The following is a 19,172-nucleotide window of genomic DNA, read 5'->3' as shown; positions in this document are numbered from 1 at the left end:
TAGAGTGCATCTTACATTAGCTCCCTTTTGGGTATAGTAACAGTAACAGCATTGTTTGGAATGATCGAGAGGTGTCCGGTAAAGTTTCTGTTACCTATCAGCACGAATGGCGAACTTGTAACGAGCGTAGAACGTACGAAGTATTCGGCCGCACTCTAGCCGTGCCGTAGAACAACCTATTAGATGTGCCATTGTTGATCATCGATAGTCCGATGCCTACTCTATAAGCAGTTCTGGGCCAGTGAGGCTCGGGCAGCGACAAGACGCCCGAGAGTGTCAATACTACGCATGCTTCCAGCTTCTCCGAGCTGTTGAGAATGTTATGTATTCATCCATATTCTGACTACAAGGAGCGCCCAGTGAGGTCGACTTTCATGACTTGGCGACATTCCCAGTCCTGGTAAGCGAACTTGGCTATCGTGTTTGGTCCGTCACCAAGGAGAGCCTTCTCATAACCGCCAATCATAAGCGATCCGCCGCGCGGGTTTGCTGAAACCGCGCTGTCTATGCCCCGGAAGGAATGGTATGTTCGCAAGTCGATGATTGTTGCTACCCAAAGCGAGGTGAGGAACGTAGAGTTTATCCAGTCCCAGCTGGCCTTGGGCTACATGTTCATTCTTGGCCGGTGCGGAGGCCAAAGGTCAGTATGTTCAATTCGACTTGCCTATTCGCTGCATTATATGCAGAGACCAAATCAGTCGTCTAGTTTGTGGGGTCGTATCTAGTATGTGGTTAATTGACCCGTCGGGCTTGTTAGTATTTATAGGGCAATATCGAAGATACCGCCTCGGTAGGTTTTATGTAGGCAAACGACAAAGATGACTAACTAGTTCCATAATATCTACTAGAGTCTAGGAGGCTTATATACACCGAGTAGATTATCTAGAAGATTCTAGATCCGCTAGGTCACATGATCGTGTAACTTCATAGTAGAGCATTGTCAAAACTTGGGGGGTGTAAGAGTTATCGTATTGTTAAGGTGAGATCTAAGACTAAGTACTGACGCTAATTAGTCATGCAACATCAGTCACATGATCACTGTCTTTATCGCCTATCTTGACACTCCCCCTCGATGAGGGCAGTGCTCCCCCTTAATGCTGTCGGCTATGCATAAGTTGTTCCGTGCTCTAGGAGCCGTTGCCTTAATTATCGATCCTCCGCAAGCCAACCATCCGTTGAAAGGACTCAAACTTTGTCTTGCCTAATGGCTTGGTAAGTCTATCTGCTGGGTTTAACCTACTAGCAATCCATTCTATCTTTACTAGCCCCTCTTCTACCTTCTCTCGTACAAAGTAGTACTAGATGTCTACGTGCTTAGTTCTTGTATAGTACATTAGGTTCCTAGCTAGGGCTAGAGCCCCTCAATTGTCTCTAAGAATGCTTACTAGCTCCGGCGTGCTCGATTAAGAGTAGCTAACTCGTAGCTAACATAGTAGTCGTTGCAGCTATATTACTTCCTTTACAGCCTTAGACTCTGCGATGTACTTAGCCTTACAGCTAGACAGCGCTATAGTAGTCTAACGCTTTAACTTCTAGCTAATAGCAGTGCTAGCAAATATAAAGACGTAGCCCCTAGTCGATTAGCAGTCGTCGTCTCTTCCCTAGTTCGCGTCTGTGTAGCCCGTTAGAACGTCTAGGCGATCTTACGTATCTATCACTAGGCCGTAGTTACTAGTACCCTTTAGGTACTAAAGAAGCCTCTTTAAGGCTGCACGGCGTTTCTCTAACAGGTTAGCGGCAAAGCGGCCTAGCTAACTAACTGCGTATGCGATATTAGGGCGAGTACACAGCATTAAATACATAAGGCTACTAACCGCTCGCTAGTACCACTTCTAATCCTACGAGTCTAACGCCTCTTTACTAGGTTCTAACATAAGATTCTTATCTATTAGAGTTGCTACAGAAGTGCAATCTGCTGTAAGGGGCTACGCTTAGGGAGCTATCGCACAGGTATACTAGAGTTGTATTCGATAGAGAGCTAAGCTCGAGGCTACGTAGCTATCTATATATACCTAGGTGTAGAGCTAGAAGAACTATCGGCCGATAGCGTCTGTGCGCCTATCGGGCCGAAGAAGGAGAAAACCGAGGTCGTAGACGAGGATAAGAGAGCAAGGGGCTCTAGCCCGTCACATCTGCTATGCTAAAGGTCTTTAGCACCTTCTTAGCGTATGCGCGCTAGGTTAACTTAATCTTACTACCCTATAAGGTATCTTTGCAGATTACCTTTACTCCTAGATAGTAGGCGACTAGACTAAGATTACTTATCTTAAAGTGCTCGGACAGAGCGCTCTTAACAGATGCAATCTCCTCCTAATCCTCCCCTAAGATTAAGAGGTTATCTACGTATGTCGCAATTACTAAGCGTTTGTCTTAATTAACGAACACGCTTTAGTCTTTAGAAATTGCTACAAACCCTATAGGCTGCAGCGCCTAGCTTAAGGTAAGGTACTAAATCTAAGGAGATTGCTTAAGCCCGTATAGGGCCTTATTTAGCTTGCAAATCTTCCTAGGGTACTAATCCTTAATATTTAGTAGTAGTTCTATATAGACGTCTGTGTTGATCTTACTATATAGAAAGGCTGTCTTAATATCTATCTGCTCGATTAACTAACCTAGTAAGCAGGCTAGAACAAACAAAAGTTTGTAGCTTATTAGCTTTACTACTAACGCAAATGTCTCTGGAATATTAACGCCTAGCTCTTGTTTAAAGCCCCGCGCGCACTATTAGGACTTATAACAAGTAACTTCTCTATTAGCGTTAACGTGGTTCACAAGCGAGCGCCCCACCTAAGCGAGCGCCCTACAAAACACTAGCGCAGCGCACGCGTAGCGACGCAGTACAACACTACAACAAATTATTATACTATACATAATAATGTAGCATTATTTAGAAGCGTCGCTATTATCTATATCTAATATTTCTACTTTACAGGTGCGGGAGTTGTGTCCAATCTCGCTGCAACGGCCGCAGCGCCTCTCTGCGCGCACCCTCTTTGTAGGCGTCTCGCCCTCCTTATAACTACTACCCTCCTTTATAGTAATTAAGTTAGATACCTTACTAACTGTTAGAGTCTCCTCTACGCGTACGTACCGCCTTTTGCAAGTCTTACGCTTTGTAAGCGTGCTAACAGCGTCTCGAAGGCGACCTATTTCTTCCTGCACTAACACTATATTATAAGCTATCTGCTAAGCGCCTTTACTTAGCTGCTTAACCTGCTCGTCTAATAAGCTTGCTAGTAACCTGCGGTAGTTTTGCACGCGATTTTAAATTAGCGTAGATTGCGCCTCTATCTCGCAGGCGTTGCGTAGTGTTTGCGCCTCCTAGACGACAGTGCCTAGTGCAGGCGGCGTTAGCGTACGCAGCTGCACATCTAGCTTTAATAACATAGCCTCTAGGTTATATAGGACTAGTCTAGCACCTTAAAAGCCTGCGCGAACGTTCTCTAGTGTAAAGGTCTTCTTATAAGCTTCTTTAAAGGTGTCACGATGTTCTATCACTACAGGATTCTAGCCACAGACTGGTGAGCCACTGGGAACCCTTCGGGGCACCGTCGGATCACACCAGCCACAATCACGTGACGTAGGTATATATCATCCCTCTGAGAGGCTTGATAGCTCCTCAAGGATTCGTCTTAATACAAGCCTATACTAATATCTTAGTGCCTGTCTAACTACTCCTTACAATTCAAATCCTTCTTACTCCTTGTTGGACGGACAGTCGTTAAGATATCCTTTTCACTCTATTTTAAACACTTTGCTATAAGTGTTCCTATTAAAGCCGCGAAAAGATGAGCTCTTTACGTAATACACGAGGCAAGTAAGCTGCCCGTCGGGCAACTAACACCTCCTTAGACTGGGACCGCAGCGTTGCTAATTAATCTGCGACTGAGTAACAGGCTTAACGCGAAACTACCACGCAAGAGGATGAACTCCTCTAGCGTGAGACACCTAAGGGTGTTCACCGCAACGAGCCCGAGGGCTGTCGCGATAATGGCGAGGACTCCTCTGAGGGGGAAGCCTCCGACCCTGAAAACCCTTTAGGGACCCCTCGGAGCGAAGAAGGGCAGCCCTTGCGCAACCCCTTACTTAACTACAGGAAGGCGCGCAGCACCTTACCTATTGGATCGCATCGATTAGCGGCAGGGGATCTATCCCTCTACTGCACCCAGTTAGCAACAGAGCTTCGTACTGCGCATATGCACTATAATAATGCTGCAGCGTCTGGTACTACTATACCTTCCTATGATAGGATAGGCAACAACAACAACGGCGCAACCTATGGCTCTACCTATAGGCCGTCGCATGCCTAGACACTAGCCGCTGGCACCTAAGATTAGGTAGCCTAAGTAACAAACGCCCTTTAGGAAGCCGAAGACAGAGGCGAACCTAAAGAGCGCCTAGCAAGACTCTGCGAAAGAGTAGCTACTGCTAACCTCCTCCTTACGGCTTAGGCAGTCGTTGGAGAGACAACGGGCAAACCTAGTAGCACTACGGATAACGCATCTAAACTACTAAGGGCCCTAAATGCGGCTACTCCTTGGCCTAAACTAGGGGACACTAGTAAGTTAGCCACCCCCTAGCAGGTAGACTAATAGATTAGAGACGTTAAGGGCGTCTTTAAGATGGCTGCCGTTCACGAGGACAGCTATACTAGGACCCTTTGGGCCCTAGGTACTATCTCCTATTTAGTGCACTAAGAACTCCTTATGCAATAGTTTAGGGACGGACCACCAAAGGGATAGGATTAGGTTAAGAACGAGGAGCGCAACCTCGTTTAAGATCCCCTCCTTACAAAGTATAATAACTATGCTAAGTTCTTTAACTTCGTCTAGAAGGACACTAATTTAGTAAACACTTTCTTGCTACAGCTTAGCAAGAGGGAGTCTTTGCTCCTACGCAGCTTCTTTAAAACACTAGATAATAAGGATGATGATGAAGCTAAGATCGCTTTTGTCTGGGCTAAGATCCTAGACATCATAAGGCGTGAAATGCAGCGGCACGGCGGGTTTAAGACTATTTACACCTAGATAGACTTCGAGCGAGCACTGCGCAACGCAGAGACGGCTAATCGTACCGTAATCGCCCCGTCGCTATCCTAGGGTGGCTCCGATGGCTTTGGCGGACGTTGAGGCAAGCGTCTAAATGCCTAAACTGACCAAGGTGGCAAGAGGCAAGATCGTAAGCCTTCTACACAGCCAGGCCGAACCTCCCTAGGCCGCTCCGACGGTGGGCCGAAGGGTAACCGTCTATTTACCCCCTAATATTCCTCTAACCGAGGGTATGGAGATCGTCGCTGTGACAGCAGTCACGATAGTAGACGCGACACTAATAAGCAAGAGGACCGTTAAGACGGCAAGCAACCTTAACCTTATTGGAAACAGCGCAACTGAGATAACTAGGGCAGATCTGATAAATCCTAAGACTTGGGAAAAGCTAACCCCTAGTCGCAAATCTCTCCTGATTGCTACTGGGGAAGAACTCTAACGGGAGGCAGCTTCGCATCGCCGTAGATGTAGAGGTACAACTCCCTGACGGCACCGCGGTGCCTCTCTGAGCTCTTTACGACTCTAGAGCTAAGATTAACATTATTAGCCTCTAAGCCGTACAACGCTATAAGATAGAACACTTACTGTTTTATTCCTGCCTGACGGCGGGGTTCCTGGACGACTAGGAACTGCGGCTTTAAAAACTGTACGATGTTACTGTTAAATGCAGCGACGACGAAGGCACTCCTAAAACCGTGGGGCCCTAAAGATTCTAGTTAGCAGACTTTAAGGGGTACGACATGGTTTTGGGGTACCTATGGCTGCGCAATGCTGATCTGCAGATCCGTTTCTTAAAGGGGACGTTCTAATAGTGGCCTGAGGGCGACACGGACTGAATCTAAATTACTAACGCTAGCGACCTGCTACACGACATTGCTAAGGGAGAACGAGCCTACGTGCTACACCCTGGGGGACTGTCGTGCTTAACGATCTTAGAATAAGTTAGGAAACTGCTCGAGGACGCTGAAAAGCAACACACGCCTGAAACTCTGACCCCGCAGCTGGGACTAAGCGGCGACGAGATTAGGGATGATGACTGGTACGACCGTCGAGGCATCCTCTGGGTCAAAACCTGGGTAGACAGGACAAAAGCCTACCTTGACAAGTGCATCGCCGACGCACTAGATCTGGCTGGCCTCCCTGAGGAGGCTACCTACCGCCTTGTGGCAGCGGTATTTAACGGAGACCCTTAGCGTGCCGCAGTGCCTCCGCACAAGGGCCGCTCTCTCCCTGATGGGGAGGAGAGTCTACTAGAATCCTACCTGGCAGACGATGAACTAGATCCTGAAGAACTAAAGCACGTCCTGAGCAAGCTACATCACAGATGGCTAGCCTTTAGCAAGCGGCAGACACGCATGGTCCGCCTGAACAGCGAATACGATCACGCGATAAAGATCGAGGAGGGGAAGAAGATCCTAAACCTCCTGATATACAACCTCTCTGGTAGGGAGCTGGAGATACTACGGGAATACCTTGCCGCGGCGCAGGAGAAGGGATGGATTAGACCTAGCAAGTCGCCGGTTGGAGCACCTATCCTCTTCGTCCTAAAGTTAGATAGTACAATGCGATTGTGCGTCGACTATCGTGGCCTTAACAAGGTTACGATTAAGGACTGGTACCCTATCCTGCTCGTTAGCGAGATGTTAGACTGGTTGTTGAAAGCTGCCATCTACACTAAGCTGGATCTTCGCGACGCCTATTATAGGCTCTGGATCTAGGAGGGGGATGAATAGAAGACAGCTTTTAAAACCCGATACAGGCATTACAAGTACAACGTAATGCCGTTCGGTCTGGCGAACGCCCCAGCAACGTTCCAGTCCTATGTCCACTGAGCCCTTAGAGGCCTGGTTGACCGTACCTGCGTGGTATACCTGGACGACATCCTTAACTACTCTGGAAATGAGGCGGAACACGACTGGCACGTCGAAGAGGTGCTAGATCGACTGGTCCAATGGGGGTTGTTTTGCAAGGCGAGCAAGTGCGCCTTCTCAACGAAGTTAGTGGAGTTCTTGGGCTTTATTGTCACTCTAGGCGGCGTCGTGATAGACCTAGCGAGAGTGTAGATAATACAAGAATGGCTAGAACTAATAGGATACAAAGACATCTAAGTCTTCCTGGGGTTCTGCAACTTCTACAGACGGTTTATCTATAATTACTCCGCTATTGTCCGCCCGCTAGTGGACCTTATGACACGCGCCTAATTACTGCCGACGCCCTGTACTAATCCTGAAGCGGGAGAAGTTTGGAAGAAAAAGGCGAAGAGTCGCAAAGGGCCAACTAAATGGTACCTCCCTTGGTTATGGCCCGAGGACGCCTAAGAGGCTTTTAGAACACTGCGACAGAAGTTCACGGAGGCCCCTGTACTCTAACACTTTGACCTAACTAAGCTAGTGATGGTGCTAACTAACGCATCTGACTTCGCTATGGCAGCGATCCTCCTCTAACCCACGGACACAGATGTCTCTACGGAGAAGCACTGGAAACTGGTGGCCTTCTGGAGCAAGAAGTTCACCGGCCCGTCACTGAGGTGGCACACCTACGACAAAGAACTATCCGCGATAGTTGAGTTGTTTAAGACGTGGCGGCACTACCTCGAACATGCCCCGTCTACGATCTAGGTACTCTCTGATTACAACAACCTGAGGTACTTTATAACTACGAAGGAACTCTCCCCTAAGCAAGCGCGCTGGGCGGAAGAACTAGCTAGGTTCGATTTCGAAATCGAATACAAACCCGGGGCCGACAACCCTGCGGACGGCCTATTAAGGAGACCTGACTACGCGCAAGGCCTCTGGGTTGGTGAGCAAAAAGCACTGCAAGATGCCATGCTGCCAACCCTCTAGTAAAAGCTTCGAATATGGACTATCTGGATGTCTATAGCTTCTAGTACTACTCCGGAAGTACGGGGCAGCGAACCCCCTGATGGAGGACCAGAGCGGTCCCGTTAACTATCCGGAACACTCGCTCTGGAGCTAGAATTCCCTGACACGTTGTTAGACCCCGGCGATGAGTCGCCCGTCCTACCTCGCACTTAACCTACAGGCAAAGAATGCTAGTGCGAGGAGGAAACCTACGAAGCTAGGGGAGAGAAATTTGATGTAGCCTAAGGCCTCCTCTAAAGCCTTAACAGCAAATACCTCTCGCCAAACAGCCTGGCGCATGAAGCTGCGCAAGGCGATGACGCCTTCGCACTGGAACCCCCAGACCTCCTACTCCAACACATTAGACTGGTTTAGGAACGTGATTGGGCCCATCACGGGAATGAAGCGCTGACGCGTCGAGCGGAGGGCGAGGCGAATAAGACAGCCAATATGTGGGAAGTTGACCCTACTGGTATCTTGCGCAGGAACGGGAAAGTGTGGATACCCGAAGACGCAGCACTCCGCGCGAACCTCCTTATAAGGAATTACGATGATCCTATAGGCGGACACTACGGCGTTGACAAGACGGTCGCGGTCCTTAAAATGAAGTACTGGTGGCCACATGCGAAGCGCGACGTTAGTGAATACATCTGGCGGTGCGCCGCCTGTTAGCTGAACAAGATCCGCAGGCATAAGCTATGGGGGCAACTTGTCCCTCTACTAGTGCCAGATACCGCATGGCGGCATTACTCCTTAGACTTCGTTACTGACCTGCCGAAGTCACAAGATGATCAAGGAAACACTTTCGATGCAATCCTTGTCTTAGTGGACAGGTTCTCGAAATACGTCCGTTACCTCCCCGTAGCAAAGACGATAACTGCCTAGGGCGTCGCTGACATCCTACTACGGCAATTTTTCCTAAAGATGGGTCTGCCTGACACATTGGTGTCGGACAGAGGCTCAGTCTTCACCAGCCAGTTCTGGTCAGACATATGCTTCTACCTAAAGATAGACTACTGCCTGAGCACTGCGTTCTACCCTTAGACAGACGGGTAGACTAAACGACAGAATTAGGAACTAGAAACCTACCTCCGCATCTACATAGGATACCGGCAGGACGACTGGGTCGGCCTGCTGCCCTACGCGGAGTACGCATACAACTCGAAGGAACACTCTGCACACGGGCAATCGCCCATAAGAGTAGCCTTTGGAACAAACCCTAAGGGGTTTAATAGAGTACCTGATGAGTATTAGTTGCGAAAACTACCTACATCATGGGCAGAAGGCGGGCTAACACCGGAACTGCGACGGCAGGTTAGCTACCGACTTACCGAGTGGGCGGACATGAGCAGCGCAGCTAAATCTAGTTTGGAAAAAGCCTAGCGTACGAACGCGAAATGGTACAACACGTCTAGACTACCGCTCTACTTCGCGGAAGGCGACTTAGTCTTGCTTCGATCAAAGAACATTACTACGAGCCGACCCTCTAAGAAGATGGATGCTAGGTACCTAGGACTATTTACGGTCACTAAGAAGATCGGTAAGCTGGCATACAGACTCGACCTCCCTCCGTTGATGGCCCGTATACACCCCGTCTTTAACATCGCACTCCTAGAACCCTGGAACGAACCCTTTGAGTTTACTAAGTTCAAACTAGGACCGATCTAGATACTAGAAGATGTCTCCGCAGGAGACAGATACGAGGTAGAAGGCATCCTAGAACACAGGGAGACTACGGCAAGAGGCTAGGAATACAAGGTTAAGTGGCTGGGATGGCCAACCTAGGATTGCACCTGGGAACCGGAAGACTACTTGGACAACTGCGAGTAAATCCTCGCAGAATACATGGCCAACCTAAGGGACGTATCACGGGCACGCGGCGGGAGCCGTACGGCCCAAGGACGGCCTATGGCCACGCCAACAACTTGGCGCTAGACCTAAGGGTCTAAGAGAGGGAGGGGACGCAAGGGGAAGCTGTGAGCAACCCTATGTTATGCGTAAAGTAGAAAGCATTACTAGGACAACAAAACTAAGTTCTTAGAAGAAGATGTTATTCTACAAATACACTACGAACCCTAGAAGAACCACTAGAGACCTTAGTTACCCTTGGGGAAGTTACTAGCTCCTCCTATCAGGGCATTAGAGGAACGACGTTCGGAGTTGTAACGGCGCTTAGTCGGGGAGCTGCCGGCCTTACTCACATTTAGATATGGCGCCTGAACCTTATGACCGCCCGGAACCTCACGACCATAGTAGTACTAGCGCTTCTCTCGTCCTGACGCGGTACTATCCTTAGAGAATGAAGCCCTCTTAAGGCCAGCGTCCACCACAACATTAAAAGGCGCGTTCAAACCCTGAGAACCTAAGCTAGCAGTATAGCGCTTAAGGTTGAAGGTGCGGGAGACTTGACGCGCCTTGGCCTACTTAACGTCGGACATCTTAGAGCGGGTAATCTTACGCTTGACCTGGGCGGCATGTTCGGAGAACGCGGTACGGAGCTCCTTCGCGTAGTCGAAGGCCCGCTTCTAGTACTCGCGGATGTTCTCGTCGGCGTCGAACATCTCCTGCTCTTGTCCCTCCGAGTAGCTACTATCCCTTATGGCGTTGACGCTCTTGCGGGTAGCGTAATCAACGAGGTACATGAGCAGGTTGACGGCGCGGCGGAAGGGAGGATCAACCTGTAAGACATTAGCAAGGACCATTGCGATGGCAACCAGCACTTACAGGAGAACAACCCGACTTCGCCACAAGGCAAGACTGGTAGGCGAACCTCACCAGCTAAGGCTGGGCTTGCAGGTGCTAAGGCAGGTTATAGATGTGGGACGGGATGCTGCTCGAAGGGACGGCGCCGGAGATGGTGCTGGCGTGGATGGTCATTGTGGTGTTGATGCGGTAGACTGTTGTTGTCGTTGTGATGAAGGTTGGATGCAGAAAAGATTCTAAAACACTGCAACTTATACCCTATTACCTCGCGCTCTTACATGCCCGAGGGGTCTCCGTAGTCGCAGCGGTGCCTTACCGCTTGCCTCACTATAGGGTCGTAAACACAGCAAAATGCGCTTAACACCCTAACAACACTACGCAAACACTAAGCTACGTGCTAGATAGTTATAAGACAAACAGGCTAAACACCCTATTATTTACCGCGGTGAAGCTGGGAGATAGCTAGGTAATGTGGCTGCGGCCATGGCAACCCGAAGTGCGCGGAGCATAGTAAGATTTTTTCCTTATAGAGGTTTTTTACATGCCCCTAGCGTTTGGGTCGCGGGATGACAACGGGCAGTGATCGGACCAACGCCGACAGCGACACGGTGACGTGAAGCGCGGACGGGCTCTAAGCGTAAAAGTATTGCGCTGACATTGCAAAGACCGTTGTAAGAGTTAGGACGACTCTTAAGAAGGGGGGGGGGCTATTGTCACGATGTTCCATCACTACAGGATTCCAGCCACAGACTGGTGAGCTACCAGGAACCCTTCGGGGCACCGTCGGATTACACCAGCCACAATCACGTGACGTAGGTATATATCATCCCTCTAAGAGGCTTGATAGCTCCTCAAGGATTCGTCTCAATACAAGCCTATACTGATATCTCAGTGCCTGTCCAACTACTCCTCACAAAAGGCTAGTAGGAAGGTTTCCTTGTTAACATAGTAGATGCGGCTGCGTGCCAAGAGCGAGATCCTATCGCCGTAGTAGCGCTTTAATAGTAAGTAGGGGACAACGTCAAGAAGCTGCAGGAGGTGCGACGAGTAAGATGGCATGCAGAGAGCGATAATCTTGTTCTCCTTGCAGTAGTCCTAGAATTCTGTTAAGCAGTAGCTCTTATAGCCGTCGATAATAAGCATCCTGTACGCCTTAGCAGAAGACGCCTTCGTATAGGCATTAAAGTGCTTAAGCTACACAAGCGCAAGGTCGTTATTGATCCAGCTAGTAGGAGAGACAGCGATAATCTAATTATAAGGTAGATCTGCGAACTAGAAGGTAATAAGGACCTTGCCTGCAAAGATAAGGAAGGGTAGGATAACGCGCCCTGTCGCAGCGACGCCTTGTACTAGGGTAACCTACTCGCGATCACCAGGCTGTAGTTTCTTCTATTTCCTAGGTTTCTCTAAGCCTGTAACAACAAGCTAAGAGGATATCTTGCCTATTATAAAGCTAGACTTATCAAAGTTCTAGGTATCCTTATCTATAATACTATACTTTGCCTTTATCGATTAAACTAGGCTAAACTAAGGCCAGATAATCGCTAGGTCCTCGCAGGCAGCTCGCTGGCGATCGTACGGACGGCTCCATCGCGTGCGCAGCTCAGGTGTACGCTTAATAAAGTTATTAATCTAGTTCTTGCCCGTAGGCTTCCTACTACGCTCCCTTAGCAGTCTATCCGCTATATCTTGTACGTGCGCCTTCGAGGGCGGTATTCCACGTAGACTCTCTTTAAGTACACGCTGTACAATTACCTCCTCTTCTAGCTTAGTAAGGCGTTTTAAGTTTAGCTCGCAATCGCGTCGAGGGCGCTTTCCGTCGCAGCGCCGCTGTATCGTCCTTCGGGGAACGTTGTAGATTGCCTCAGCGCGTCGTAGGCTTTTTACTTGGCTACTTTAAACATCAGAGACAGCAAGCTGTACGTCGCCTTCAGTATAGAGTCTTAGAGCTTGGTGTTGTTGTGACATTGCGTGTTGTCGCTGCGCGTGCGCTGCGCTAGTGTTTCGTGGGGCGCTCGCTTGGGTGGGGCGCTCGCTTGTGAACCACGTTATCCATATTAGGCTTAGTTACCTCAGCGGCCCCACTTCGTGTCGACGCCATCATGAACGGTTCCCGCACGCCCACGCCATTACCGTACTTCGTAAGCTTACGAACATAACGTCAACATGCGAGCCCTCACGAATACGTCCCCGGTCATTTGCGCTCATATACCCCTGCATCCGAAAATTCTCGGTGCGTGACTGATCTGTCAAAGATTTGATTGTCGAAAGCCCTCGTCCATACTATCGCACGTTGATGGAGGTCACTATGCGTCGCGTACAAAGGTGTTCGTCTGGCCTGATATAATTGAGCAGATACACGGATGCTTTTGAAACCAGTACCTGCTGCCCGAAGTCACCTCACCTCCCCCTTCGCGATGCTCTCCCTTGTTGCCCTCCTCTCTGCCCTCGTCCTGCCCCTGCTCGCAGCATCATCCAACCCGAACACGACCCTCATATACCAGTTCCCCAACGGCACATGGATTGAAAACATCGCCGTCCGCCACAACAACGCACTCCTTCTGACCCTACTCACGACGCCGGATCTCTATAACCTGGACCCCACCTCCTCCAAGCCCTCCCCAACCCTCCTCTACACATTCCCCAACGCCACAGCCCTCTTTGGTATCGCCGAATACGCCCCAGATGTCTTCGGCATCGCTGCCGGAACCTACTCGTTTTCAGCTGGCGTCACTCCCCATTCATTCAGCATATAGAGCAGAGTTACTAACAATCAATCCAAACTGATGAGACTGACTGACTGACTGATTGCTTGGCAGTCAGTTCAGTGTCAGTTTGGATCTCTCGTCTTATCAGTTAGTTCAGTTCAGAACTCTTAAACTAACTAGATTAACTAATATAAGATTGATACATAGTGTTGCGGAGGCATATTCTAGGCTGTTAATAAGGCTGTTAGTGAGGCTGTTAATATAGTTTCTGTAAGCGGCTAGCGCTAAACCTTAGTGTTGCGGCCTAATTGTAAGGACATAGCCTCTCCTCAGCTACTACTTACTACAAGGTTTAGAGCTAAGGAGTAAAAGGCTACGTCTTACTACGAAGGCGCAAACTACTAGACCTTCGAAGGCCTAAACTACTAGACCTTCTACGGTCTAGTACGCCTTCGCTTCGCTTCTCTCTCTAGGCTATATAAGTACGCGTACGCTCTGCCTCTTCTAGGCTCTGCGTCTACTATTTTCTCTACTCCGAATACAAGCTTCTACTTAACTAGTTCGCTCTTCTGCGCGTAAAGTCTGCCTTACACTATTACGAGATGCTACGCGCACGTGTTTTAAGAGCTTGCTAGAAGCGTTAATTGTGGCTACGTACGATATCTAGTGTAATACAAGACGTTGCGTAAGGAAACAGAATTAGCATGTACAGGCAGTAAGAAGTTATTAATAGGGGCCGTGCGCATAGCGCTAGGCCTAGCTAGCTAATTAGTAGAATTCGGGTGCTTAGCAGAGCACTTAGATTCTGTAGCGCGTTTAGTGTTAAGGGAACTACAGTAGTTACTGTAACAGTACCCCCCTCTTATTCTCGAGCTCCTGTAAGCGTTAATTGTAACAATAAAGGTTTAGGGATATTAGGAAATCTTTCGTAGAAAGCAGCTACAGCTACGTTATCCTTTAGGTTTAAGGCAGGTTCCTAGGTTAACTTATTGTAACTAGTCTATTTTACATAATACTTATATCTCTTTCTACGCTTGTTAAAGCGGAGACCTTCGACGCTATCCACAAAGTATTCTTCTTCGTTATCTACAACGACAGGTTTGGGTAGCGATGCATTCTAGCTAGGTATGTAATTGTCTTCTTTAGCTACTAGACGAAGGAGGGATACATAAAATACAGGGTGTATCTTTATAGATTTAGGTAGATAGAGGCAGTACGCATAGGAGGAGACCTTCTTGGTTATTCGGTAGGGTCCTAGGTTCTTCTAGTCGAGCTTCTTTAATAGTCGTTGTATTTAGATGTTACGCGCATCTAGCTATACCTCGTCGCTAGCTTTGTAAGCTAGTGCAGGTAGGCGTTTACGGTTCGCGTATTCTTGCTGTAGGGCTTGCGCCTATGTCATTTCTTCGCGGATAAACTTAGTAATATTACGCATCTTATTAATTATTACATTTACATCCTAGGCTTATAGGGCCTAGTAGGCGGGACGTGTCTTGTTCGTAGGCAGTTTAAAACCTATTTAGGGGTTCTAGCCGTAGCAGGCTATTATTAGAGATACTCCTGTAGATTCTAAAACGGTGTTGTTAGCTTTGAATTAAGCGATAGGGAGCTACTAGACCTAGTCGTCTTGCTAGTAGTTCGTGTACGCGCGTAGGACTTGTTCTATCGCAGCGTTAGCGTTCTTAGTTTGCCTGTTAGTTTTAGGATAATAGCTAGTTAAAAAGCGTAGGTTAATCTTTAGCTAGCTACATAGTTCGTTATAGAAGGTAGAGACGAACTGTCTGCCTCTATTAGAGATAATCGTGTTAGGAAGGCCGTAGTTACACTAGACGTAGCAAAGAAACATGCGCGCTACGTTAGGTGCTTCTATCTTGCTACATAGTATTAGGTAGCAGTATTTAGACAAACAGTGTACTACTACTATCACGTTCTTGTATCCTTCTAACTTAGGTAGGTCGACCACGAAGTCGACAGAGATATCTGCCTAACGTCGTTCAGGAACAGGCAATAGCTTTAATAACCTGTAGTACTTCTCTCGCGACGCTTTAGAGCAGCGGCAGGTGTAGCAGCAGGATACGTATTGTTAGACGGTCTTAAATAGCTAAGGCTAGTAGTATTCCCGTTAGATAAGTTCGAGTGTCTTTCCTTAGCCTAGGTAGCCGCTAGAGGGAGCATTATAGACTGCACAGAGGATCTTAATTTTTAGTTCGTTGTTGTTAGGAATAACGAGCTTATTCTAGTAGTATAGACGGCCGTCGCGGTTCTCACAGTCGCTTAGGGTAACAGTCTTTAACCGTCGTCTACCGTCGTGCAGTAGTTGCAGAGTTTCTTGTATAAACAGGTCCTTAGGGTAACCGTTAGGTGCTAACTAGTATCCTTCTTCGATAATCTGTTAGATAGATCTATTAGTCTCTACTAACCTAATTATAGGAGGATTCTAAAAGAGTTCTAGGCGCAGCAACGTTTGCTTGCGAGCTTCTTAGGCTTCCTCTTGTGCAAGCTAGTCTTGCAAACGTTAGGTTAAGGCATTAGGCTTCTCGCTATGCTTACCTAGTTAGTACGTAATCGTAAACTAGAATTAGGAGAGGTATTCGGACCATCGAGCCTAACGGTAGCTCAGTTGCTTCGTAGTTGCGAAGTACTATAGGTTCTTGTAATCGCTAAGTACAGCAATTAGGAAGGACGCGCCCTCTAGCTTAGGTCTCTACTGTTTAAAGTAACGGACGATAGCGAGTAGTTCCTTATCGTAGATTTCGTAGTTGTTTTCCGCAGGGTTTATCCTCTTTGAGTAGTAGGCTATAGGGCAAAGCGTACCGTTAGGTTCTGTCTAGGAGAGGACGCCTGCTGTAACGTAGTCGGAAGCGTCTGCTTCTACGATAATTAGGAGGTTAGGATTAAAGTGTCGCAGTATTAGTGCAGTAGTAAAGGCGCGTTTTAAGGCATTAAAGGCCTTCTAGCAGTCGTCGTTAAAGAGAAACTTAGCGTCCTTCTTAGTTAATGCTATAAGCGGAGCGGCTAGGTAGGAGAAGCTATCTATAAACCGTCGATAGAAGTTCGCAAATCCTAGAAAGGCTCTAACGTCCTTAACGTTATTTAGGTATTCCTAATCCACGATAGCTTAAACCTTCTTTAGGTCTATTTGTATTCTATCTACTCTAACTACGTAGCTAAGGTAAGTGACTTTAGTTTAGTAGAACTCGCACTTATCTACGTCTAGTTAGAGCCTAGCTTCCTTAAGAGCGTTTAGAACAGATCTAACGTGCTCCTTGTGTTTGTAGAGGGTCTTGCTATAGATTAGGATATTGTCGAGGTAAGTAGTGCAGAATATGTCTAAGAACGGGCGTAGCACGTCGTTCACGAAGTGCTAGAACGTACTTAGCGCGTTAGCTAGTCTAAAGGGCATTACAAGATATTTAAATAGCCTATATCGGGTACGGAAGGCTGTTAGCTATTCGTCTCCTTTAGCGATGCGGAGTTAGTTAAAGGCAGCGATAATATTAACCTTAGAGAAGTACTTTATTCCCTTTAAGTTATTTAAGCTCTCCTTTATAAGCGGCAGTAGGTAGCAGTCCTTTACTAAGATGTTGTTTAGTCCTTAGTAATCGATATAGAACTAGAGGCCTCTATCTAGCTTCTTAATAAATAGTACAGGCAAGGTAGTAAGCGAAGAGCTTAGCTAGATAAAGCCCTTCTGCAGGTTCTCCTCTAGCTATTCCTTTAAGGCTTTAAGTTCTTCTTAGGACATAAGGTACAGCAGCCTAAAGGGCGGCGTCTTACTATTAAGTAAGCAGATGTTATAGTCGTGTAAGCAGTGTAGAGGGAGCTTCTCCGCTTCTTTAGGCGAGAAGACGTCCTAGAAGTCCCTTATCTCCTCTAGCAATAGGGACTTAGGGTCTAGTAACTTAGGCGTGTTAGGCTAGGACAGATAGCGATCTATCTGTTTAATCGTAATCGTAAACATATAGTAGTTTCTTTAGGCGTACGCAGCGTAAGCGTTTAGCGATACCTTCGCGATATCTTAATTCCTTAGCAGCTTTAGGTAGTTAAGTAGGTTAATTAGGCGGGATTTTAGCGGGAGCTCGTGCAGAGCGTAGATCTTATTTAGCCTTCTAGGCGTATTATAGTGTTTCTAGTAGTACTTGCTCTTAAACGTTAACGTGTAGCTAGCTGTAAGGACATAGCCTCTCTTTAGCTACTACTTACTACAAGGTTTAGAGCTAAGGAGTAAAAGGCTACGTCTTACTACGAAGGCGCAAACTACTAGACCTTCGAAGGCCTAAACTACTAGACCTTCTACGGTCTAGTACGCCTTCGCTTCGCTTCTCTCTCTAGGCTATATAAGTACGCGTACGCTCTGCCTCTTCTAGGCTCTGCGTCTACTATTTTCTCTACTCTAAATATAAGCTTCTACTTAACTAGTTCGCTCTTCTGCGCGTAAAGTCTACCTTACACTAGTAAAGCTAATCTTTAGGTTATGTTGCTTTAGCTAGGGCATTCCTAGGATTACTAGGTAGTGCGCTAGCTACGTCACGTTTAGCTAGATCGTCTCTAGGTAGTCCTCTACCTATATAGTAGTTTCTACATAGTACGTTACTATCCCCTTAACAAACATGTTGCCCTTAAACGTAATAATGCTAAAGGGGTTCTTTCGCTTCCTTAGAGGTAGCCCGTAGCTATTAGCCTAGCTTTAGTCTATAAATCCTTTACCCTCTACTCTAGAATTAGTTATAGCGTACGTTAGTATCGCCTTCTTCTCTATCTCTAGCGTAATAAGCAGGATAATTATATTAGACCTCTAGTTACTTTCCTTATACACTAATAGTCCCTTAATAGACGCAGCAGATAATTAGACTAAGAGAAGTAGTTTCTTAATACGCTGTTTAGGAGCCTACACGCGACTTAGTTTAGGCTTACTCTATTTAACAAGTAGTTCGTCTTAGAGAGTAGGCTAGTAGTATAGCAGAGTAGTAGAGACCTAGGGGGGCTAGCAGGGTAGTAAGGCTGCAGGGACGCAGAGCGGAGAGCCTAGTAGGTAGCTAGCGGACTAGGGTAGCGTTAGTGCTAGTTAGTAATCGTTCCTGTAGACTAGCAGGTGTTAGGCTTAGGGCACTAGGCGACTCGGTAGGATTTTAATCCGCAGCGGAAACATTCGCCTCTCTCCCTCTAGCTGCCTAGTGCGAACGTCTTCTAAGAAGAGAGGTCTATAAGTTCGTACATTAGAGCTAGACTTAGTAGGCCGGAGCGGGGAGAGCTAGGTCGTTTAGCGGTTACGTTTAAGTAGATAGTAGGCTTAGCGGCTGCGGCGTAGCTGCTTAGGAACGCCCTAGCTATAGGGGTGCGGTTACGGGAGACTTGCTGTTAGTACTAACAGTAGTAGTTATTAAGTTTCTAGAGGTAGCTAGCATACACGGAGAACTCTTGCAAGGGCGGTAGATTGTGCAGGAGCATATCCTGCAGCTTACAAGATATCCCTTAGAATAGCAGGGGCGTTAGGGTGCTCTCTAACATTTCTCCTTCTAGTGCTAGGCACTAGAATTCCGCGAAGTAGGTGCTAAAATTAAGGTTCTTCTGCTTTAGGTTAAAAAGCTTGTTCTAAGCGTTCTGGGTACGGTCTAGGTCCCTAAACGCTTATTCTAGGTATTTAAGTATCTACAGGTAGTCTACGAACTAGGGGATTCTGTATTAGATCTTAGGTAGCATAAGCTAATAGGCTCTTCTAGTTAGGCGTCTAGCGACGTAGGTTATCTAATTTGTAGCTAGAGGGAAGCAGTTAGCGTTAGCAGTTATCTTACTATAGATCTGCTAGACAAAGCGCTAAAGGTCGTCTTAAGTTCTATTAAATTCCTTTAGGTTAG

The 19,172-nt window shown here is 47.4% G+C and overlaps 1 protein-coding gene across 1 annotated transcript; it reads left to right on the top strand.

Annotated features, from left to right (window-relative positions):
- Positions 1-13,026: 13,026 nt before the first annotated feature.
- ALTATR162_LOCUS2768 (uncharacterized protein) lies at positions 13,027-13,365 on the top strand (the record flags this gene model as incomplete). Its single annotated transcript, XM_043310374.1, has 1 exon — positions 13,027-13,365. One exon carries the CDS (start codon positions 13,027-13,029, stop codon positions 13,363-13,365), a length of 339 nt encoding a protein of 112 aa, XP_043166309.1.
- Positions 13,366-19,172: the final 5,807 nt, after the last annotated feature.

Source organism: Alternaria atra, assembly GCF_907166805.1.
Source record: "Alternaria atra isolate CS162 genome assembly, contig: 22, whole genome shotgun sequence".
NCBI lineage: Eukaryota > Fungi > Ascomycota > Dothideomycetes > Pleosporales > Pleosporaceae > Alternaria > Alternaria atra.
This window is presented reverse-complemented; position numbering and strand designations above follow the sequence as displayed.